Genomic DNA, 27005 nt, shown 5'->3' with positions numbered 1-27005 from the left:
TCTTCAATTTCATCAACAATACAAATTTAAATAAATTTTTAAAAAAATTTTTACTTTCTCATGGTTCGACAAGACAATGTGATGAGCGAAAACCTTTTGATGTTAAAAATTCATAGGCTTTTGGTCCATATAGATGGAGAGTAAGAGCGAAACTTCTCTCTTCGCCAGAATAATATTTGCCTCTTTTTTTAAACATGAATAGAACCTCTTCTAACCTCCCTCACTGCCTTGTAAGTGATGTTAGATCATCAAAAAGCTAGGCCCACCGCTTATAACTGTGGTTGCGTAAGGAAGGGCGTCCTGCGTAAAAATTAGCCAATAAAAATATTTATGATGACAAAAATGACAATGGCCCTCAGTATCCGGCAGAAGAGGGTGCGAAAAATCCCTGGAGACCCTGTAGATGGTCTGTCTCCTGGCACCCCACTCTATAGTATGGCGGTGCAAGGCACTATGGATGGAAGGATTACTTGTAGAACAAGTGGTTGGAGGTTTGGTACCTGAAATAGAGGCACGCTGAGAGGAAGGAGTTTGGAAATGGTGGAGGAGTTGCAGAGGAGAATGGTTGACGTGGCTGCATTACAGGAAATCAGATGGAAGGGAGAGGGTACAAGGTTTGTAGGGGCTAAAGGTGGAAGGTATAAGTTGTGAGTTGTGGTGGAAGGGGGATGATGGTACGGGAGGAGTTGGTGTGATGGTAAGAGAAGAGTTGGTAGAGAAGTTGTTGAAAATGAGACAAAAAAGCAATGGTGTAATTGTGGTGGTGATGGTGTTTGGAAAGGTAATAGTGAGGGTAATATCAGGATATGCTCCGCAACAAAGTAGGAAGGAAGAGGAGAAGAATAGGTTTTATGATGATGTTTCTGACGAGATTGGGCAAGCGGGGTTGGATGAGTTTGTGGTGTTGGTGATTTGAATGGCCATGTGGGGGCGGATGCAGACGGATATGAAGGTGTACATGAGGGATGGGGATATAGTATACAAAATAAGGAAGGGCGTAGAGTGTTGGAGTTTGCGGATGCACATTGCATAGTGGTGGGGAAAACCTGGTTTACAAGGAAACCTGCACGATTAATTACATATAGGTCAGGGGAGCATAGGTCAATGATAGACTATATATTGGTAAGGGCAAAGCATAGAAAGTATGTAAGGAATGTGAAGGCAATACCTGGTATGTAGCAGCATAGTATGGTTGTGATGGATGTGGCATCAAAAGAAATGGTGAGGAGGAAGAAGGATATGTTTGTGGCAAAGAGAAAGACATGGAAGTTACAGGATGCAGAGGTGAGGAAGGCATTTGAAGTGAAGGTGGCTAAAAGTTGGAAGAGTGGTAAGGATGGAGATGTTTTGGAGAGATATAGGGACTGTGTGTTAGCTACGACAGATAAAGTATGTGGATGGACGAAAGGAAAGTGTAGGCATGGTGAGACGTGGTGGTGGGATTAAGATATAAAAAAGGTTTTGGAGGTCAAGAAAGAGTGGTTTAAGGTGTAGAGAAAGGACATAACGGGGAAGGCAGAGTCAGAGTATAGAAAGGCTGGAAGGTTGCAAAACGGGCAGTGGCAAATGCAATGACAAAAGCATCTGATAGCTTAATGAGGGAAATGGAATTTGTTCGAGGAAAATGTTCAAAGCAGTCAATGAGGGAAAAGAAAGTTGTTTATAGGAATGGGAATGTTTTGGGATAGATTTGGCAAGTGTGCCATAGTGAGGAGGAAAAAGCTCAGGGGTGGAAAGCTCATAATGAAAAATTTGATAATTGAGAGAATGGAGTAGGATGGAGATGGGGATCCGTGGTCAACACAGGATCCCATAGAGAAGGTGACGATGGAGAAAGTAGAGAAAGCAGTTAGAGAAATGAAACTAGATAAGCCGACAAGGTTTTGGAAGTGGCGGCGGAACATATAAAAGCGAGTGGGGTGATAGGAATTGAAGTTATGATGAGAATTGCTAACAGTATATTTGATGATGAAGGTATACCTGAAGATTGGCGACACAGTGTGTTGGTGCTGTTGTAAAACGTCAAAAAAGGTGTGAGAGATTGTGGGTGTGAAATTGCTAGAGCATGAAATGAAGGTAGTGGAGAGGGTGCTTGAGAGGAGGTCGAAAAATATGGTGATAGTTAATGAAATGCAGTGTTGGGTTTATGCCTGGTAGGGGAACGGTGGATGCGTTGTTCATAGTGAGAATGTTGCAGGAGAATTATAGAAAAAAGAAACGAAGATTGTACTTGTGTTTTGTGGATCTAGAAAAGGCTTTTGATCGAGTACCAAGGAAGGTCATTGAATGGACGTTGAGGAAGAAAGGAGGGAAGAAGAGACTTGTTAAAATTGTGATGCAGCTGCATGAAGGGGCGAAGACAAATGTGAGGGTCGGAAGGGGGGTGTCGGACGCTTTTAGTGTAAAGATAGGAGTGCATCAAGGATCAGTGAAGGATCAGTGTTATCATCGTTTTTGTTTGCAATTGTGATGGATGTTGTGTGTGGAAACATATGGAGGGGTTGTTATTTGAGATTTTGTATGCAGATGATTTAGTCTTGATGGCTGATAGCATGGAAGAATTGCAGTTAAAATTTGACAGATGGAAAAGTGTTATTGAAAAAAAGGGTTAAAAGTTAATATTGGTAAGACGAAGGTAATGGTGAGTGGGGAAGGTGGGGAGCGAGTGATAAGTAAAATAGACCTCTGTGGGGTATGTGACAGAAGAGTGAAAGCTAACTCGGATGTATAGGATGTCAGAAGTGGGTGCATAAGAGATGTAGTGGTGTGAGGGGGGGCACTGAAAAAAGTGGAAGGCACGTTCAAATGTAAGAAATGTGTTCATGGTGTGATTAATAGGCCGGACGCAATGACGGGGTTGAGTGGTGGTATTGAAAGAATGAAAAGCTTTGTTTATTTAGAGGTTAAGCTAAAAGCGGATGGAGGATGTTTGAGCGCTGTTACGGCTAGAGTTCGTGTGGGATGGATGAAATTTAAGGAACTGAGTGGGGTATTGTGTGGAAAAAATGGTCAGTGAAGATGAAGCATGTGTGAGAGCAGCAATGGTATATGGTGGTGAAACTTGGGTGTTGAGGAGAGAGGAGGAAAGTGTACTGCAGAGGGCTGAAAGAGCTATTGTGAGGATGATGTGTGGGGTTAAAGTGAAGGATAGGAGGAGTAGGGCAGAGCTGATGTCGATGATGGGGCTAAATGAGGACAGTGTGACATTGATAAAGAGATCGAGATTGCGGTGTTATGGACATGTGTTGAGAAGGGATGGAAGGGTCGAGATTTGGCGAGCGTTGGAGTTCGAGGTTGAAGGAGTGATAGGAAGGGGTCGTCCGTGATTGGGATGGAGAGAGCAGATGGAGAAGACAGAGTGAAAGCGGGGTTGCGTGATACTGAGGTGAGTGACAGATGTGAATGGCGTCGAGGGGTATTTCGGTTTCATCATAGGTAGCCAAACGGCAACCCCCGATCTCAGGGAAAATGTCGTCTAAACGTGTGTTGTTTGTTGTGTTGAATAGGGCCTCTTTGCAATGTATAAAATTGTGACTCTATTAACTTAAATACCTATGTAGAATGACAATCACTGTGCAAATGTTTCATTCATCAAATTTTTTTCTTTTAATTCCTGCAAAACTTTTTTGTATTCAAAAGCTTTTTAAACATGTATTTGTTTTAAATTGATATACTTAGATTTAACTTCTTTTAAAATTGTTTATGTTATTTCAAATTTTTTTGACATTTTATTTGGTGTCAACCAGTATTTGTGATCCTGAAATTTAAAAACAAATCACGTTTTTTTTTGGTTTAACGAAAAATACAAGTTAACTAACATGGTTAATATATTTATTAAATTTAGAGATTTTTTTGGTTCTTTTTGATGTTGTATTTTTATTCTGAAATAAAATCAAAGAACAATCTAAGATTAAACATACATTTTCTTGGCTTGAACAAACAACAATAGATAAATAAAATGTCTTTCCCTAGTTCTTGTTTTTATGCATGAAAGAATGCAACACTTTTTAATTTTCATTTTTAAAATTAATTTGAATGCGACTTAAGCATTACAAAACTACATAAAAATTACTTTATTTAATAAACGTTTACCAGTTCTATTAATTTTGTTTATTTTAACTTAAAAAAAATAACTACACATATGCGCAACTTTATTTATTTAAATAAGATGGCTGGCGGAATAATCAACGATTATAAAATTATTATCGCCCTCCCGTTACATGATATGTATCGATAATAAAGAATTTCTCATATATCATATATATTCTATATATATGGAATGAATATATTGTTTATTCTTCATACTTGATCGTTTAAGAAACTAAAAAATGCTCACTTTTAATCGTTTTTTCCGGCTGGTTGTTGTTGTCGTTGTTGACAACGCATGAAGTGGATTAAAAAAGCCTATTAATTATATTTATTAACACAAGTTAATTAATTAAATTTTATTTTATTCTCTATATATAAAATTAACAATATACTATAGTAGTATAGTAATAGTGTTGTTAGTGTATAATAATTATAGGTTTTTTTTCTAAGAATCTTAACTTAAGACTACTAAGCACTAAGAAGATGATCTCAGATGTACAGTACACAATAAAAAAAATAATTAATACATAATTAATACAATAATTATTAATGATTAATTAATAGTTAATACTGTATTTTATTTGTTTGTTAACTCTGTTTATATATATATATATGCCTATATGGTGAGTCTATTCTATATTAATATTTATTTTGCTATTCATTCTTAAAGTATAATATAAAAATAGATATATTGTTTTATTTTATATATTCAATCAATCAGTTAGTTTATAAAGCGCTAGTTAAGCGATGTTCAACAGCACTTCTCAACAAATTTTGCAAACAGATGGGTCTTGAGATCGGCTCTGAACTTTGCAAGTGATGGAGAAGTAGTCAGAGAAGTAGGTAGAGAGTTCCATAAAAAAGGGCCTGAAAAAGCAAAAGCAGATTTATCAAAAGAGTGTTTAACATGAGTTAAGTGAGAACAAGAAGAGGATCCTGAACCAGCACATTTAATATATCTGATATGTACTGAGGAAATAATTTAGATTGAAACGCATACATAAATGTGCAAATTTTAAAAATTATTTTTTATTTCATAGCTAAGCAGTGCAGGAGAACAAGATATGGAGATATATGAGAAAAGAAAGGGGCACCAGCAACTAGAAGAGTAGCTGAGTTAAAAGCTTTACTTAAAGCTAGAGTGTAGAATCTGGAAGACTATAGTAGAGCGAGTTACAATAATCAATCCTACTAATTACTAAGGAAGTAACAAGAAGAGAAGAATAGGATCATCGAGAAAAGGCAAAAGTTTTTTATTCTTCATTGATGAAAGTTAAAACTTCTAACAACACTATTAATCTGAGAAGAAAGAGACATGCTAGAATTATGTGAGAAACATCAAAAGTTTTAGAATCTGGTAAGATAATAGGATGAATAGTAATAGGGTGTTTAGATTTATTAAAACAAATTAATTCAAATTTAGAAGGATTAAATTTAAGACACATAGAGTCAGATCAAGTAATAATTGAAGAAAGACATAAAGATAGATTATGAAGAACATTATTGAGATTAGATAGAGGAAAAGGAGTATAAATATAAGAATCATCAGCATATTGTTGACTAGTGAAAGATAAGTTATTAATAATATGAGGTAGTTCAGATGTAAAGAGTTTAAATAGATGAGGACCAAGAATAGAACCATGAGGTACCTTAAAAGTAAGGGTAGAAAAGTTAGAAGTAGAATTATTAAGAACAACAGAAAAAAAACTATTACAGAGATAGGAAGAAAATTAAGATAGACAAGAATCAGTAATATTAAAAGAATCATCTGGCAGTGGAATCACAGTAGCCGTGGATTGGATGGGTTCACCAGTGTTCATTGCTTTGGTTTTGCTGATGTTGATTTTGAATCCATAATCGGCGAGTCTGGTGTTCCAATCTTCAAACATCTGTGCTGCATTCTGCTCAGATGTGGCTGTTAAAACGATATTATCAGCATATATAAGATTTCAAAAGTCACCAGTGCGTATCGGCTTTGAAATTTCTTACATCCCAGTTATAAATAACAGTGGACTGAGAATCGAGTCTTGGTGAACTCCAACGCCGATGTCTGCTCAGACGTGGCTGTTAAAACTATATCTTCAGTATATATAAGATTCCAAAAGTCACCAGTGCGTATCGGCTTTGTGATTTCTTCCAGTGGACTGAGAATCGAGCCGTGAACTTCCACACCGATGTCAAATGCATCTGTGTTTCCAACCGTTGTGCTGACGAGAGTCTTAGTATTCGTATACATTTCCATCACAAGTCGAACAAAATATTCTGGATTGAGTTGTTGAAGTAGACTCCACCTGATTGCTTCACGGGGAACTCGATCAAATGCTTTTTCAAAATCTACAAAAATGTGTAATAGTTGTTGATGCTTTGCGAGGTATCTTCTCTCAATGATTTTCTTGACAATTTTCATGAAGTGTTCTAACAGACGTATACCCCGATATGATGAACAGTTCAATGGATCACCTTTTCCTTTGTATAGCGGGACTGTCATGCTATAGTTCCATTCAGTCGGCATTGAGCAATTTCTCAAGATTTCACGGCAAAGTTGTAGTAACGTTTGGATACCTGCAGTACAAGATGCTTTGATAATGTCATTTGTTAGTCCAGAGGGCCCTGCTGCCTTTCCATCCTTTATAGCTTTCAGAGCTTCTGTAAGCTCCTCTACAGTGATGTCTGGAATTGGACCTTTGATGGGTGGAGCGTCAAAGTTAACATTGATGGGATTTGATCTCATCTTGTTCAAGAACCATCTCATTTTTGTCATTTTTGATAAATGAGGCACCAACTATGTCTTTTTTCGTACGCTTTGCTTGTTTTGCTATACGATACAAAGATTTCATTGGTTCACGTTTGCTTTTAGTGAGCCATCTGATCTGCACTGATCTGTCCGAGCCAGTGCAACTTGACGTCTTGCATGGTTGTTCTTCTCACGAAAAATTTTATGGTCATCAACAGATTTTGATTTTTGCCATTGCTTGTATGCAACTTTCTTTTCAGCTATTGCATTTTGAACAGTCATTTCACCACCAAGTGTCACGTTGATGCTGACGTTTTCTACCAGTTTTCCCACAAACTTTAGTTGCAGCGTTCATTAAAATAGTTTTGTATGTACTCCAATCTGTGCTGGCTTGCGATTGGTGGTCTAACTGTGTTGCGACAATCTGTTGAAATTTTTCTCGATGAATATTGCTTTTCAGCTTCCACGTTTTGATTCTCCGATGCATTTGTTTAGACTTATGTTTTGACAGTTCGACAGGTCTTCCAGGTCTTCCACAAGGAGTCTATGTTGGGCGACACATGATTCGCCAGGTATAACTTTTACGTTTTTGAACAGCATTCGGTGTGGTTGCTTGACAGCAAAGAAATAAATTTGCGTGGCTGATGGTCCACTTTTGTATGTTATGAGATATTCCAACCTCTTTCTAAAATATGTGTTCAGTAAACAAAACCCGTGACTTTCAGCAAACTCAAGGATGCGGTTGCCATCTTCATTCCGTTTTCCATAGCCAAAACCGCCATGTACGTTGTCAAAACCATCTGTTTTCTCTCCAACGTGGCCATTGAGATCGCCTCCAAAAAGGATTGCTTCAGATTTTGGTATTGTTGAGATGGTGTCAGAGAATGCAGCCCAGAAGTCATTTTTCATCTCCTCTGATTCGCCTGTCTGGGGTGCGTATGCAGAAAAAATAATCATTGTTTGCTTTTCTATGCAAAGCTTGATCCACATGAGACGTGAATTAATCTTTTTAATATCCAGTACTTCTTGGGCTAGCGGTTCCCTGACAAAATTTCCAAAACCATTTTTGGCCGTCTTTTGACCATTCCAGAATAGTTTATATTTTTTTTTGTCTGAGTTGACATGACAGACACCATTCGATTTCAATCGGGTTTCCTGAAGGCAGCAGATGTCAATCCTTCTACGCTCGAGCATTTCTGCGATTTCCATGCTGCGGCCAGTCAGTGATCCAACATTGAGCGTTCCAAGTCTAAGTACCATGGAGGGGCCATTCTGAATTTTTCTGCAACATCCCTCCGCTATTGCATACTTCCCAGGGATTCTTGGCACCCCTTGACCACTTAAGGCCTGCTGGGGACTAGGGGCCGTTGTTTTTCTTTGTGATGGCATAAGAGTAATTTGGGGAAAGTTTTTACATCCGGACACCCATCCTGACGACAACCACCAGTTATAAGCGGTGGGCCTAGCCTTTTGCTCAAAAGCTCGCAAGGCAGCGTGGATGCAGTTTTATGTCATGCCCAGGACAAAGTTATAATACTAATTTGAATTTTACAAAAGGAATTAATCTCAAAAATGAATATACAAAAAAATTTCAAAAAAGTTTAAAGATCTATCTGAAAAACTGGATCTTTTTGGACATATTTACAGCATGCCAGATAACGGGCAATTGCAACGATACTAATGTGATGAGAAAGGAAAATGGTTGGACGGCATTACAAAATGGACTGAGTAGTAATGTTGAATTTAAAAAGATAGAAAAAATTTAAGAAATCGACAAGAAGTTGGACGCCATCGGCCTATTAGTTAGTTAAGGGATTAGAGATGATCATTGATTGATTGATTGATTGATTGATTGATGATTGATTGATTGATTGATTGATTGATTGATTGATTGGTTGGTTGATTGATTGATTGATTGATTGATTGATTGATTGATTGATTGATTGATTGATTGATTGATTGATTGATTGATTGATTGATTGATTGATTGATTGATTGATTGATTGATTGATTGATTGATTGATTGATTGATTGATTGATTGATTGATTGATTGATTGATAACAATGATGATTACTTTCCTTAATTTTTCCACCAACTGCATAACAATTAAACATCAGTACCATTATGACAACAGATATTTACAATATTAACAGAAGACAGGGCTTCTGAGAATAAAACGTTTAGTATTAAAACGGATTTAAAAATAAAGAAAAGTCATCGAATTTTCGTTTAACAGCGCCGAAATACAGAATAGACTGGATACCCAGCAAGCCATTTGTCAAAATGCACTTAATAAAGTCCTATAAAGAATCATCTCCTCAATGTGCACAAAACGACAATAATCAAAAAATCTAAATAAATTTTTGCGGGAGAAGGAATCGGAATTTTTTGAGAAACCGGAATTGTATATTTTATACAATTGATGGGGATTTGTTTCATTTAACAGACGGTTGAAGTATTCTCTCCACTGTAGCTTGATCTCATCTTGTTCAAAGACCATCTCATTTTTGTCGTTTTTGATACATGAGGCACCAACTATGTTTTTTTTTCGAACGCTTTGCTTGTTTTGCTATACGATACAGAGAATTTATTTGTTCACCTTTGCTTTTAGTGAGCTACTCTGCACTGATCTGTCCGAGCCAGTGCAACTTGTTCTTCTCACGGAAAATTTTATGGTCATCAACAGATTTTGATTTTTGCCATTGCTTGTATGCAACTTTCTTTTCAGCTATTGCATTTTGAACAGTCATTCCACCACCAAGTGTCACGTTCATGCTGACGTTTTCTACCAGTTTTCCCACAAACTGTAGTTGCAGCGTTTATCAAAACGGTTTTGCATGTACTCCAATCTGTACTGGTTTGTGATTGGTGGTCTAACTGTGTGGGGACAATCTGTTGAAATTTTTCTCGATGAATAATGCTTTTCAGCTACCACGTTTTGATTCTCCGAGACATTTGTTTAGACTTATGTTGTGACAGTTCGACAACCAGGTCTGCCACAAGGAGTCTATGTTGGGTGACAAATGATTCGCCAGGTATAACTGACATTTTTGAATAGCCTTCGGTGATGTTATTTGACAGCGAAGAAATCAATTTGCGTGGCTGATGGTCCACTTTTGTATGTTATGAGATGTTCTAACCTCTTTCTAAAATATGTGTTCAGTAAACAAAACCTGTGACTTTCAACAAACTCATGGATGCGGTTGCCATCTTCATTCCGTTCTCCATAGCCAAAACCGCCATGCACGTTGTCAAAACCATCTGTTTTATCTCCAACGTGGCCATTGAGATCGCCTCCAATCAGGATTGTTTCAGATTTTGGTATTGTTGGGATGGTGTCAGAGAACGCAGCCCAGAAGTCATTTTTCATCTCTTCTAATTTGCCTGTCTGTGGTGCGTATGCAGAAAAAATACTCATTGTTTGCTTTTCTAGGCGAAGCTTGATCTACATGAGACGTGAATTAATATTTTTAATATCCAGTACTTTTTGGGTTAGCGGTTCTTTGACTAAAATTCCATCACCATTTTTGGCCGTTTTTTGACCATTCTAGAATAGTTTATATTTTTCTTTGTCTGAGTTGATATGACAGACACCATTCGATTATCATTGGGTTTCCTGAAGGCAGCAGATGTCAATCTTTTTACTCTCGAGCATCTGCAATTTCTATGCTGCGGCCAGTCAGTGATTCAACATTGAGCGTTCCAAGTTTAAGTACCTTAGTGGGGCCTTTCTGAATTTTTCTACAACATCCCTACGCTATTGCATACTTTCTAGGGATTCTTAGCACCCCTTGACCACTTACGGCCTGCTGGTGACTAGGGGTCGTTGTTTTTGTTTGTGATGGCATAGAATGATTTTGAGGAAATTTTTACATTCGGACACCCATCCTGACGACAACCATCAGTTATAAGCGGTGGGCCTAGCCTTTTGCTCAAAAGCACGCAAGGCAGCATGGATGCAGTTTTATGTCATGCCTAGGACTTTGGAATAGTCGAGTTGCGCTATATTATTTCTTATCATGATTGTTATCTTTGCTATATTTGTCATCGATTGTAAAAGTGTATATACGGCAAGTTTTTTAATTGTTGCGAGGTTAATAGCGGGGTTGAAGTTGTGATTTATATAGTTTCAATGTAAATTATTGGCGATCATTGGACATCGAACGTATTTCTTGGATTATTGAATAATTTAGTGCTTTTATTACTATTGTCATTCGAATATACGTTTAAACAAGTTTGCGTTTGAAGCAGTTGTGTTTATCTACCAAAAATCTTGAACCTACGGAATATCGATAACTTGACGATAGTGAAAGTCACGACACTAGTGTCAAAACGTGAGATCTTTGAAGTTACAACACTGGTGTCAGTAGTGACGAACGTTGAAGTTAATAACAATATAATTACGAATTTTTATTGTTGTACTTCAATTGTTATTTCAGAAATTCAGAAACCCCATCGCGCAATTTTTTATGAAATTTTATCGGCCGAATCTATGAATACAAACCGATTGAAGCGCTATTTTGAATGCAAGCATCCAAACTCCGTCGACAAAGACATCAATTATTTCAAATTTAAAGCTGATGGATTTAAAAAATCTAGATTTGATTCTAGCGCAAGTACCACAATTATAATATAGCAGTATCTGTAGTTCTCAGAATTGCTAGAGAAGTTGGTTTTGCCAGTGGCCAAAGACATTGTTAGATTTAAGATTTGGAGCTGAAAATGTTACAAAATTAAATTTGATTTCCTTGTCTTATGACACAGATCACAGGGGAATAAATAATATATCTGCTGATATTATCCATCAGGTAATCCAAGAAATTACATCTGCTCCGCTTCCCGTTTTTAGTATCCAGTTTGATGAATTCGTTGACATTGCATATTTTTCACAATTGCTGGTTTACGCAAGATATATAAATGATGGCGATTTTAAAGACGAGTTTTTTTTACAAACCTTTTTTTAACTGCTAATACTGCTCGAGATGAATTTGATAAAAATGGTTCATTTTTGAAAAATTATTGTGAAGGTTTAGCTAGTTTATATCAATTTGTAGCGTGGGAGAGTACCTCGGTTTTGCAGTGTTGGCAAGTCCTGCACGACTATAGACACACGAGAAGATATTAAGACTATTCTAGAGAACGAAGATGGTGTTGGCAGGGAAGGCGGTGTCGAAAATTCTATCGTGTAATACCTCGCTTTACGCCTTGAGTCGTCGTATGTTAGAGAGATGGTAAAGAAGCGGAATGTCTTCATCAGACGGAAAAACATCGCGATAAATGAGAACGGCGGTAGTCAGAAACAGATTTACAGAAGCCAGAACGCAACACGCAAGGTAGCGTTATTTTACGCCCTATTTTACCCCCACCAAAACATCAAAAAGATTAGATTTCTTACCACAAACCATTTCTTTAGCCCTCATACCAGTATGAAATTAACGCAGTTCAAACAAAAATTATGGCGGGCAGCCAAATCTACCCAGGATAATCCATAAGTCTTTGTTGACTGTGTCGAAAATCTTTGTCGTGTCGATGAAGGCCAGGAAAAGATTCTGGTTCTGTTCATAACACTTTGCCATCAGGAGGCGTATAGCAAACATCATATCGTTGGTGCAACGACCGCTTTGTAAGTCACATTGCGATTCTGGAATGACAACATCAACAATGTGTTTTTGGAGTCGTTTTAACATGACTTGTGCCAAAATCTTGCGGGCGGTGGAGAGTTACCACACGACTTTTACTACACAATTGTCTATCGCCCTTTTTTTGTAGATGGTTACGATGTTGGCATCCTTCATTTGCCGTGATACTATGCCAGTGGTCCACATTCGAAGAATGAAATTATGCAGCCACTGAAAGAGACGGAGACCACCTTTGCGGGGATGCTGTCTGGTCCTGCCGTTTTTTTTATTCCTTTGGCAGCTGACAAAATCTCGTCAAAAGGATAGGTTTTGGTAGGGTTTCGATCAATGTCGGATCCACCGGGTTGATGCAGTTCAACAAATCACCAGAGTGCTCGGCCCGACGTGATACTATTCCCTCAAGCTCTAATCAATGCAGCACCATCTTTTGGCTTAACTGGATAAACAGTGCTTGGCTGATTCATAGACAGATTTGATAGCCGTATAATCATTGGGTGTTTTTCTGTTCACCATCATCTGTTTTCCATGCAACGCAGCACCTGCAAAACCTTTACATGTGATTCTTTTTATGAAAGATAAAGACTGGGTGAGTCTGGATTGCAGTTTGCTGAACCTGTTTTTATGGGCTTTATTTTTTTGCAAAAGATCAAGAATGCCAAGTTGATTCTTATTAAACCAGTCCTGATGCTTTCTTGCAGAAAATCCAAGAACCTTCGTAGCTGTTGACTGTGCAAGAGCTGATTATTGACCATTCATGATCATTGAAGGTACACCAGTAGCTTGTTGAGATACTGTAGACAGCTCAAGATGTTTAGTGAGTTCTTCCTGAAGTTTTTTCTGTTTTATCAAGTTTTGGCAAGCCCCGATGTTTAGATTTTCACCAGGACTCTGTCTACAAGTTGGTTGAGTGGGTTAATTTATTTGGAAATTTGGATACGACAAGGCGATGATCAGTCCAATTCTCTAATAGCTCATGTATAATTAACGTCGGTGACATAGTATTGTTCCCAAAAATCGGTTGATTGTTATGCGAAGATTGTTGTTGTAGTTGCAAAGCAAAAACTTCTGCTGGTTTTGTCTAAAGATAAATTGGTTGTAGTTTTTTTGCGTTATTGGAATAGTTGAAAAGATGTTGGGCATTCTGAGGACTGTTGTTACATGCCAAGCTGATGTTTAGAATGTCTGGGTCGATTCTGTTCTGGTAGTCGTTGAGGAAGTGACAATGGTCTGATCTTAATTGTGCTAAAAATCTTCTTGTCTTTCTAGGTAGTGTTTGTTCTATTGGATTGATGATAGGAGTTTGTGTAAATTTAGTGAGTAAAATGGGAAGTGTGTAGTTGTTATTTCATATTGCTTCTCTGACTGAGCTGGTGTGAATTTGTTTGACTGCTTGGCTGATGGTCTTTCTGGTCATTTGGGCATGGATGAACTGTTGAATGGGGTTTTTCAAGTTAGGTTAGAGAATGTTCTTGATTTTTCGTTCACTAATTTGTTGGGAGGTGATGTGGCAAGGGTGTGTTAGGTTTTGACATTGTATTAATATTTGTGATGAAATCAAATTGGTATGTTGGATAATAGAGAAAATTTTTGCATTCATGTTTAAGATACTCTTGCAAAGTGATGTTGTGGAAGCCTGTTGCAATTCGAAGGGCGTTTTTTTGAATTGCTTGTAGTTTTTGATGACTTTGTTTTTGAAAAATTTGGAGATCAGGCTGGACAAACGTATTCTATCTCTCGTCTGAATATTGTTTTATAAGTTTGTATCAGTTTTTCTTTATCCTGACTCCAGTCTGTCCCAGATAGTAGTTTCTTTTGGCAGCTTTTATTTTATTGAAATTTGGTGATGTAGAGAAATTGTATCAAACGTTAGACCGAGGATTTTTGGTCATGTTCCAGAGGTAATATAAAATTATTAATTTTAATTTAAGGATATTTGAGGATTTTTATTGGGATATATGAAGAGATTTTTTTTTAAAAGTTTGTTAATTTTGGGATGTAATTATCGAATTGTTCAATCAGGTCATTGATGAAAGTTTTGTGATTAACAGTGTCGAATGCTTTTGATAAATCCAGAGCGGTATTATTGTTTGATTAGGTGGTCTTTTTTTATTGAAGCCTATGAAGATATCAGTGGTAACTTAAAGGAGAACCGTGTTTGTTGAATGCTTTGATCAGAAACCGTGTTGATGCTTGACTGGTGTTATGTTCTTGTTACTGATGAGTTGTAGATATTTTTCTAGAATTTTAACTGCTGGAGAAAGTAGTGAAAAGGCGGTAGGATATTGATTCGTTTTCAGCTTTATCTGGTTTAAGTATTGGAAGTGTTGTGCATGTTTTTAAAGATTGATTGAAAATGTGAGCAAGATAATTAGTTCCGTTTTGTCCTAAATGTTTTAGATGAAATATTGTAAGCTGATCTGGGCCAAATACTTTTGATTGTCTAGCTTGTTTTATGGCATTAATTGTTGTTGATGATTCTATTTATAGGATGTGATGAAGACTTAGATTTTTAATTTGACGATCTATGATCTGTTGGTTTTATTAGTTGTGTGTTATATGAAGCTTGTAAATTGTTTGTTGAATTTGTTAACTATGGTTTGAGGGCTAATTATTGATTTGTTTTTGAAGTTGATTACTACGTTAGGTGATTGTTTTGTTTACCATTTATGTTCTTTATTGCTTGCCAGAGTTTTTTCAGAGTTAACTTTGTCGTTGAAGGGTGATAGAAATTCATGCAATTTTGATTTTTTTTCTCTCCATTGGTTAATTTCCTGATTAATTTGCCAATTGTTTGTACGTTATTTGAGCTTGGATTTGTTTGTCTTTGGTTGATGAAATTAATGATTTTTTTTTGTTGAATCCAGGTTTGATAAATTTTTTTGGCTAGTTGGTATAGTGCGTTTGCTTGTTTCATTGGATGATTTTTTCTGTTTTGATTGGGCGTTGTGGTTTGATGGCGGATGCAAATTTTATTTTTGTTTCGGTAGTGTATTTTCCTCAATCTGCTTTGCTTTGTTGATATTTATGAAAGTTTCATGAGAGGTTTTAGTGTATTGATAATCAAATTCTATAGATACCTGTATAGGCCGATGGTATAAATTGAGTTGTAGTTTTGTTATCCATTTGATTAAATGAATAATTGAATCGCTGAGTATGTTGATTATTTTTGGGTATGTTAATTTGTGTTCCGGATGATGAGTTGTCTATTTCTTGTGTAATCTCTTCGTTTTTTTTACCCTGAATAGTTGAGTTGTGTCCATTGAAATAGCCAAGGATGATTGAATTAGGTACATTTAATAATAAACTTGAAAGAAAACAATTGTTTGGGCAACTGCTATGGGAAGATATCTAGTTATTATTAATTGTCAAATCTTGATTTGAATGGCTTGAGCTTTTTAAATTGCGTTGTTTAGAATGTTGAGAAAGATAGATATTGTGAAATGAAATATAGCGGTCCACTTCCAGTTTTGTTGATTCTGTCATTGCGGAATGTTGTGTAGTTTGACACTTTGAGGTCTTTGCTGTTTGGTTTTAGTTTGGTTTCTTGTAATGCAGCTATGTGGATGTTGTGAGTTTGCAAGTGTAGTTCAAACTAGTCTAGTTTGTTTTGTATTCCATTGCAGTTTAATTGTAGAATGTTGAGATAGTTTAAGTTTTGAGATGTCTTGTTGTTGGTTTAGATGGTTATGACGAAGTGTTAATGCCTGTTAATAGAATTTTTGTAGTTGTTGATTTGACCACAATTTTGATATGTCTATTGTTACCAGTTGTTGAATTTTTGTTGTTGTGATTTTGGGATAAATTTGTTGTTGTTGAGATGGTTTAAAGGAGAGCCAGAGTTCGCATGAATACCAACCATTAGTAGTAGTAATTGAAGTAGCACTCATGAATGGTTCGCGTGATCATTTGATATGGGAGTTGTGTTTGAACAGTTTGCTCTCTGAATTAACAATCAGTCCTATTGTGTTGAAATTGTCAAGAACTACGATTGTGTCATTTTTATGTATTTTCTGAAGGGTGGTACGAAGACATTTGGGAGACATATCTTTTATCAATTTATCAGGGTATCATATGGCGATTTTTTGCAAGTAAAATGCGCATTTACATAGGTTTTTCCTTCCAAGACTGGTCTCAGTAATGTTTTTGAGTAAGTTTGATATTTGTTGTTGTAAGTTTTATGAGAGGCTTTAGAACGGGCAGCAAAACTAACACCATGAATCCGCGGATTATTGTTTGATAAACATTTCTAAAAAAATGTGTATCCTGCCCCCACTTTAACCAGAGATTCTTCGTCCGGCAGTCGGGTTTGAGACAGTGCGGTGCAGTGCAGTGACAAAATCGAGGGCAATAAGAGCAATGCGCCACGCAGGTCGTTCCGTTACAATTTGGTCTAAAAGCGTTTGGACGTTCTAAGTTTAAAATCGAATATGTCTACGAGTAGATTCTTGTTTTTGATCGCTAATGAAGATGCCCAATGAGCGCGGTTACCAATTTAGAGAAAGGTTGAGCAAATTTTAGGCCACATTTTCTAGGCCTCTCCTCACTTTGAGATGAGCAGTGTGAGTCCTAAATAGGAATGCTCAGTTGCCCTGGAAGCTGCCGAAAAGATTTGTCATTTTCTTTTCCAAGTCACAGTATAACTATCGCCGCAGGTTTTTAAAAATTCTCCTGTCACCAGTATTAGTGTGTGAAACAGATGCAGGAAAATTTTAACGTGGAAGAAGTTTGCGAAAACTCTCGGTTCACAAAACTTTGTTGCAGCCGTCTGAACCCAGTGGCATGGACAGTCTCCAAGACGACCAGGAAAGGGTTGCCGGTAAGTTCTATATGATGAAAGCCGCCTAATGCGTAATCTCAACGCGGTTTGCGATTGGAGTTTTTCTTCTCCTGGACAATGTGATGTGCTATCCTTAGCTTTGAACTCCATCCACTCGGGTTTTGTTATCGTAGTGTGTTTTCTCCTGGTTTTGAAATCAGAGTTAACATTTTTTTTGGTAACTTAATAGTTGACGTTGACTGGGTTAACGCTCCTTCTGCTAGTAGCATTACCCACAGAGAGCTGGTATTTAGGAGCAGAACGTGTGTCAGAGGGCATATCCCAGGATTTATCGCTGCACCTTTGATCAGTAAAATACAGCCCTTGAGACCCATACCCCATTTTTTTCTATATATATATATATATATATATATAAGCGTGTGTCAGAGGGCATAACCCAGGATTTATTGCTGCACATTTGACCAGTAAAATACAGCCCTTGAGACCCATACCTCATTTTTTCTATATATATATATATATATATAATATATATATTTAGAAATTATATACACTATACACAAACACACACACACACACACACACACATATATATATATATATATATATATATATATATATATATATATATGTTGGTAATAGACCATAATTTTTACATTCTATAAATTCTACCGAATGTTTGGCGTTAATATGTTTGTAGTTCATTTTTTCAATTTTTCTCACTAAAGTTTTTTGGTGAACGTTTAGTTTATTAAAATTCAAAATAAAATTCTTTTCCGAATTCATGCTGCAAATAAGGCCATATTTCGATTTCGAATGAATCGAAATATGGACTTATTTGCAGCATGAATTCGGAAAATAAGTTTAATTTGAATTTTAATAAACTATATATATATATATATATGATATGTGATATGTATGATATATATATATATATATATATATATATATATATAGGTGTGTGTGTTTGTTTAAATGTATATCAATTCAATCATCGTTAACGTCCAGAGACCCAGTTCTCTCAAGGTAGGGCGTTCTCCCGAGGTAGGACGTTCTCCCGTGGTAGGACGTTCTCCCGTGGTAGGACGTTCTCCCGTGGTAGGACGTTCTACCGAGGTAGGACGTTCTCCCGAGGTAGGACGTTTGTTAAAATGTTATATATATATATATATCAAAATCAAAAATTCATTTATTTAAATCCGAAACACAAAATGAAAATAAAAGAAAGGATTTGAGATTGTGAGGATTTACGGAGATCCCATAAGAAAATCAAAACTTGTACAGACCACCGTGATACGATATGCAATTTAAAAACAAAATCACGTTTGAATACATACACTGATGTACTAAAAGTAATAAATATATGGATCTTCCTTTTTCTACATATATAAACACATAAGTATGCATGAATACATATACTGATGTAATAAAAGCAATAGATATATAAATGTTCATCTTAGTACATATATAAACACATAAGCACATATGAATACATATACTGAAGTAATCAAAATAATAGATATATAAATGTTCAGCTCTGTACATATATAAAACACACAAGCATTATTTTAGCATATATGAATGAATACATATACCGATGTCATATATAAATACATACGCACATATGTATATATATACTGATGTAATCAGCATGCATGAATACATATAAACACATAAGATATATAAATTATTCGTTTCCATACATATAAAAACCCATAGTCAATGGGTAAAGTCATATTGACATTAATATGAACATACATATACTGATGCAATAAAAATAATAGATATATAGATGTTTATTCTTCCACATTTATAAACACATACTCACGTATGAATACATACACTGATGTAACAAAAGTAATAGATATATGGATCATCGTTTTTCCACATGTATAAACACATAAGTATGCATGAATATATATGCTGATGCAATAAAAGTAACAGATATATAAATGTTCATACCTGTACATACATAAACACATAAGCACATATGAATACATTCACTGAAGCCATCAAAATAATAAATATATAAGTGTTCAGCACTGAGTATATATGTAAAACACACAAGCATATATGAATGAGTACATATACCGATGTCATAAAATTAATAGATATATAAATGTTCGTTTTTCCACATATATAAACACATAAGTATGCATGAATATATATATATATACTGATGCAATAAAAGTAACAGATATATAAATGTTCATACCTGTACATACATAAACATATAAGCACATATGAATACATTCACTGAAGCAATCAAATAAATATATAAGTGTTCAGCACTGAGTATATATGTAAAACACACAGACATATATGAATGAGTACATACACCGATGTCATAAAATTAATAGATATATAAATGTTCGTTTTTCCACATATATAAACACATATGTATGCATGAATATATATACTGATGCAATCAAAATAATAGATATATAAATGTTCTTCCTTGTACATATATAAACACACAAGCATATGCGAATACATACTGAAACAATAAAAATAATAGATACATAAATATTCGACTTTGTACATATATTAACACATATATGTACATTAACTAAAACACCAACGTACAATCATCATCATCCCATATGATCATCAACCATTAATAACATCAAGAACAGAATCATCAGCAACAGCAACAATATCAACAGTACATTCAAAACCAAAACACAATTTATTATAATTTTTCCCTCACCTAAATTATTTATACTTGAACTAATTTTAAGTATATTCGAGCCTCAAGGTGGCTCATACAGCTTAATAAAAGATTTAACAGCATTTTTAAACAAGGCAAAGCTAGAAATATTCTTTACAGAAGCAGGTAAAATATCATCCCAGATTCTTGGACCATTAAAAAAAATACTTTGATGAATCAATTTCAATCGGACAAGGTATAAATAAAAAGTATTATGTTGTTTAGTAGCCACATTATGAATATCAGATTTGAAATGAAAACAATTATTAAAAAATGGTGGCAATAAACTGTGTACAAACTTAAAAATAAATACAGATGAAAAGTAGATGTTCAATTGAAAAATAGTTAGGATGTTGGATGAAAGAAATAAATGATTAACATGCGATCTATAGTGTAAATTATAAAGAATTTTTAAAAAGAATTTTTGCATAATAAATATGTCATTAACAATATAAGCAGGGCTGTTACCCCAAATGATGTTACAATATGACAAATATGGTAAAATGAAACTATTATACAAAATGAGCAGTTTTCTTATTAAATTTGTTCTTTAGTTTATTAATAATAAAAAGAAAATTTCTAGTTTTATTTTTGACTGAAACAATGTGTTCATTCCAGTTTAAATTACTTTGTAGTTATATATATATATATATATATATATATATATATATATATATATATATATATATTAATACAATAGACTCTTTCAGAGTTTGAAAACACGTCCAAACGGAAATTTTTATTTATACAGTTATCAATATATACGCTATAATTTGGACGCTATAATTTAGCCTTAGCTAGTTAACGGCCAGCAGTGAAGTGTTTTTTTTATAAATTTTATTTCAGAATATGTATGAAACAGATGTTACTAGCAGTGATAACGAAAGCGAAAACCATGTGGTTACCTGGAATGATGCAATGGAGACAGAAGGTTTTTCTCTAGATACGGGTTACATTCAATAATTTTTTTATGCTTTTCATTAGAAATTATCTTGATTGAAAAAATGAAAATAATAATAATGAAGGCAGGGATGGTTTGGATAGAAGAATCAATAAATCAATCTTCGTTTTGCGTCCAGAGACACAATCTCCCAAGGTAGGACGTTGTTTTCTTTGCCATCAACTTTTTGCGCCAAATTAGACGATCAGTTGTATCCATTTCATTTAAATTTAGAGCTTTTATGTCTTGCTCGATTGTTTGCGACCAGGATTTATTTGGACGGCTTTTTAGACGTGTGCCAGGTATCTCAACATCTGCAAAAGAAGTTATGGCACTGTTTCCACTTTGTTTGACATGACCAAGCCACCGCAGACGGTGTTGCCGGTATTCGTCCTTTATATCATCTAAACCAGCACGACGCAGTATTTCGGTAGATTTGATGTGGTCTTTCAGACTAATTCGTTGCATCGATCGGAGTATTTTCATATTGGTTCGTTGAAGTTGTTGTTCCAGTTTGGTTGTCATTGGCCATGTTTCTGCACCATATAACAACACCGGAAGTCCTGGTCTCAAACAATCGCGCAAGACATGAAAGCTCTAAATTTAAATGAAATGGATAGAACTGATCGTCTAATTTGGTTGGCGCAAAAAGTTGATAGCAAAGAAAACAACGTCCTACCTTGGGAGATTGTGTCTCTGGACGCAAAACGAAGATTTATTGATTGGTTTTAGAATTTCCGATGACTCAAAAGGGTCCAAATAGAATGAGTTAATTTAAATTTGTTTATCAATTATTAACTTATCTAAACACGTGTTCTGGGACAATTCATACTGAAGCTGGTTTATAGTGTCAATGAAATTACTATTTAGAGCATATGTCAAGACTGTTATTTAAAATATTATTTTTGTAAACTAGTTGGTTAATTGAGATATTAGGCTTTTATTGCACAAAATTTTATCATTAATTTCCAGTTGCATTTCAAGTTGTTACGTTACTCGACTTGGCAAAACATGTTTTTGTGATATGCTTTCTCCGTTTCACGCCTAAATTTGATAAAAAAGTTGAGAAACTTTTTATATTGGATTAGATTTATATTATTGGAATATTTACTTGATATTTCAAATAATTTAGATTTAATTTTTGCTAATTTGATAACGTTTTGGTTAACCCAAGATCTGTTGCGTTTGGAAGGATTAACCGGTGTTAAGGGATCATGGATAATGGTCCGAAAAATCATGGATAACAACACCAAATGAAGTATTTAAACGTTATCCAGAAATGAAGAGAAACGAGAATTTAATCTGGTCGGCAAATTAATGAGTAGGGTAAAATTATGTAAAAAAAAGGCAGGTGTTCAAAATCCAATTTGATTTTGGATCTAAAATCTGTATTAGTATTTAGAAAATCTGTATTAGTATTTGTATTTATTTTATATATAAAACAATAATTCTATTAGTTTTGTTATAAATACAGCGCTTCATAATTATGACAATAATTATCTATGGTACGCAGTGTTGTAAAATGTCTATGCATTGCAAAAGAAAGCTGATAAATAGGACCACATACGAGCGAAGACGTGTGGTCACAGAAAGTTACGAAGTGTAGCAAGTACGAGTTGAAGTGCGTGTGTTTTACAAATTGAGTTCGTTCGTTTACAAGTGTGCAATTATAAAATAATTCATTCTGTAATTACTTGACAGTTTGGCTTCTTTAATAAATTCGTATTGGACAATTTATCGTTCGAGTTGATTCTTATCGGATATACGAACTCTACGGTTGTCGGTCGTAAACAACCCCAGCGAATTTATAACAGTATTATACTTATAGTTCTTAATCTCGTCATCATTCAATTTTTAATCAACTAAATTGCTGATAAACAACCCAACGCCTCCGCCACATCTCGAATCTCTGGCATTTCCCTCAAACCTATATTCTACCCATCCAACCAGGCCAAGGAATAATAAGCAAAGTTTCCGATATAGCTATTATAGTAAATTGAACATTTAAAGATTTTAACAAAATACATAAGTCACCTAATTTATTTAATAAGCTCTGCGAGTTTACATGTAAGATAGACAAATTATCCACAAATTTGTCGTTAATATTAAAAGGGTTATCAATTATATCAGTAGCATAAAATTAATTATAATTGTTTGAAATAAATGAATAATAATTGATAAATCTGGCCTTGATTTTGATTTAAGTTGTTACTAACTGACTGTTTATTTTTAGCACGAATATCCAATCTCTGATGTTCGCATGACGAGGCTAAATTTCGGGATTAAAAATTTCGGGATAATATCTTGATAATATTCTGAACGCAACGTGACAATCATCGTCATTTTCAGCGAGTTCCTGCTTTACTAACAAACGAAAAAACCGAGAAGTATTTGATGTTGAATTGCCTGAGATGCTCCACGACTATCTCCTTGGTACAATTTCACGATGTTGCCCAAATAGATAAGAGCTCGTTTTTCAATACCTTTCACAGAGTTTACCGATTGTTCTGATTATCATTGGAGGAAATTCTTTTTTACGCTTAACAAATTGATTTAAATTATTTTTTTAAAACTGTTGATTACTTTGTAATTTCGAGGGTTTTTTTTATTAAGTTTAATATCATTAATTGAAGATAACTGAAGAATATCATTATCATAATTTTTAGTCCGAAGTAATTTTATTGAATCAGAGGTTACAATGTTTAATGGATTATTTATAACTTCATGTTGCTTGTTATTAAAATTAGTTTTGTGCAATCTATTTATATTTCGAGAGATAACGCACACATTAGAACGGGTGATTTTATTGCACACGTCTTCGAGTTCGTTGTGCAGTTGTGAGACTACCATACAGTTATTATCTAATTTTTCATTTAATTTCAAAAGAAAATCAAAAATTATTTCAATTTCAAAAATTGTTTGAGTAGAATTCTTGGCCAGTCTAATAGGAACTTGGTCAATGTTTAGTATAGTATAAATTGGAGCTAATTCAGAAAGTTTATCAAAAATATACTTTCTCAAATCAACTAACTCACAAAACTTGTCCAATTTTAAGTTTCCCCGCGTTGTCTCAGTAACTAGTTTATATTTCAGTAATTAACGTTTTTCACTATTATTTAGTTCCTCGATAGTGAAAATTTAGAGGCTTCATTTTTGAAACAATTATCATTGATATAAACCTTATTTTCAAACAAAAACACTAAAATTTTGCTTGTGTCTACCAACCGCCATTAATATATATATATATGTATATATATATATTTAAAAAATTCAACACTACTTTCAACATTGTTCAACTTTTTTATATTTCTTTTTAATTTATTAATTTCAGAGAAATTAGACATTTTATTGTTTTTTAAAAATTTTTATTAAATAAATTTGCAAATAGCTATTTGCAAATTTGAAATTAATAAATTAAAAAGAAATATTAAAAAAGTTGAACAATGTTGAAAGTAGTGTTGAATTTTTGAAGTGTTGCGTTAACAACAGTCTGTTACCAAAATATATATATATATATATATATATATATATGTGTGTGTGTGTGTGTGTGTGTGTGTGTGTGTGTAGATTTTCGCCGGGCGACATTCGAATTCCGCACCACGCGGTCCCGAACCGCGTCCGCATACGAATATCCACCCGAGCCTTCGCTTTGGCGGAGTCTTTCCTGGCCGGGATCCGCCACTCTACAATAGACCCTCTCAGGGTCTGAAAACACGGGCCGGGCGGAAGTTTGTTCGCGCCCTGCTTGTTGACTAGAGACGCCGACCTCGTCAACTATCAGCAAGTCTTCTTCAACATCCATTATTTTAAGTAAAATAATTAAGAATAATAGAATAGAATAATCAAACTTCCACGTGTACACTTCTTTTATTCAATAAAAGAAATAAAATAACAAACAAAATAATACAAATCAAACCTCTGTCTTTATAAAAAAAACGATAAATCTAAAATTAATCTATTAATAATACGACTACCAAGCAAGAAACAAAACCTAAAATAAAATAACAAACGACCCGCCTCCATATCTCAACTCGCGGCCTTTTATATCTTTTACCGCCCTATCTACATAACGCTTTCTATATCATAGAACATTCTATACTCGCATCTATACTCTTTTCCTATACTCAGAACAGCGCGTAGCACGCGTCCCATATATTGCTATACTCCCTATATACAAAACAGCACAGCAGCGTCGCATATATAGTATATCAAATAACAAAATATACATGCATAGAATGTCTAGTAAAATATATAGATATATATAGGCGGCACGCCTCAAAGACGCAATCATTATCATCACAATCGTCACAATTTCACAAAATATACAGGCGGCATATTTCAATCGCGCAATCATTATCATCACAATACAGGCGGCATATTTCAATCGCGCAATCATTATTATCACAATCGTCACAACTTCACATATATATTGAAAGGCCTCACAAATATTTTCACTCCAGGTCTCAATAGTCCTAGTACTCCACTGAACACTTTCCATACTTTTTACTTTTTTAGTTAATTCAGTTGTAAATACTGTTTTACAGATATAAAGAACGTTATGAAACTACAAAAGTATTTACAGATAGAAAAGGAGAAATATCATAAAGAACACAGGTCTAGAATAACGTTAGAAAATGCAAAAGCAAGTTTAGAATCAAACAATTTGGCCTACAAAAAGTAAAGTTTATTAAAACAAACTTTCCACGAAATTAATTAATTAATTTATTTTTTCTTGTTTATAAAGAAAACAATACCAATCCCAATTTTTAAATTCTACTAAATTTCAATCTTAGAAAAATAGAAATACTTACATCAGAAAAACTGTCCTTGGAAAAATTGAAATTAGAATTGGAGTTGAAGTTGAAACAATTGGAGTAATTTTTAAATTATATGTTGCATTTTTTAAAATTTTGTGTTGTTTTTATTATCATTTGTATTAGTATTTTCCAGTATATTGTCTGGAATAAAAAATTTGATTTCAGTTATATTTATATGCAAACATTGTTGATTAACATTAAAGAGATAATTTTTTATTTCATTCTAAACATATTTATATATGTTTTGAATGATAATTTAATATTTCCAGATTACAATTAGCGGAAGAAAAAACTAAAAGAATTAATTTGGAAGAACGAAAACAAATGGCCAATGAACTTTTTATTAAAAACCTGGGTTCCACATCTGGGTAGATATACTGTTGTTTTTTTTTAATTTCTTATTTATTATGTTTATTATTAAAAAATTTGTAAATTCAAAACGTTCACAAGATGTTACTTGAATGTTTAATCATTTTAAAACGTTCAACAATATCAGTAGCAATACACTTTGATACGTTCATAACGTGATATCTCTTTTTGCGAATTTTTTGATTCTCTATAGTGCTGCTCTGTCAAATGCAGAATTGCATACAAGTTATTTTATACTTGTAATTAAAATTTCGTGGCTACTTCTATTTTTCACATATTTAATTCAGTGCTGCTTTGGTTTATAAGTTTCTTAGACAAGTAAAAGTAAAAATGGTGTTGGAATTTTTGTCAGAAAACCGCTAGCCCAAGAAGTACTGGATATTAAAAGGATTAATTCACGTCTCATGTGGATCAAGTTTCGCATAGAAAAGCAAACAATGATTATTTTTTCTGCATACGCTCCACAGACAGGCAAATCAAAAGAGATGAAAAATAACTTCTGGACTGCATTCTCTGACACCATCTCAACAATACCAAAATCTGAATCAATCCTGATTGGAGGAGATCTCAATGGCCACGTTGGAGAGAAAACAGATGGTTTAGTCAACGTACATGGCGGTTTTGGCTATGGAGATCGAAATGAAGATGGTAACCGCATCCATGAGTTTGTTGAAAGTCACAGGTTTTGTTTACTGAACACATATTTTAGAAAGAGGTTAGAACATCTCATAACATACAAAAGTGGACCATCAGCCACGCAAATTGATTTCTTCGCTGTCAAGCAACAACACCGAAGGCTATTTAAAAACGTCAAAGTTATACCTGGCGAATCATGTGTCGCCCAACATAGACTCCTTGTGGCAGAATTGGTTGTCGAACTGTCAAACATAAGTCTAAACAAATGCCTTGGAGAATCTAACCGTGGAAGCTGA

At 34.6% G+C, this 27005-nt stretch overlaps 1 protein-coding gene across 1 annotated transcript; it reads left to right on the top strand.

Moving 5' to 3' along the window:
- Nucleotides 1–504: 504 nt before the first annotated feature.
- Nucleotides 505–27005, top strand: HELRODRAFT_81208 (hypothetical protein; the record flags this gene model as incomplete). The annotated part of the gene is made up of 4 exons (XM_009020823.1): nucleotides 505–644; nucleotides 17523–17546; nucleotides 26399–26721; nucleotides 26890–27005. Coding segments are annotated over 4 exons (603 nt in total), but the record flags the coding sequence as incomplete, so codon positions are not given.

This window comes from Helobdella robusta (genome assembly GCF_000326865.2).
Source record: "Helobdella robusta unplaced genomic scaffold HELROscaffold_29, whole genome shotgun sequence".
NCBI classification, from domain to species: Eukaryota; Metazoa; Annelida; class Clitellata; order Rhynchobdellida; family Glossiphoniidae; genus Helobdella; species Helobdella robusta.
Note: the sequence above shows the minus strand (reverse complement) of the source record. Positions and strands in the feature narration are given on the sequence as shown.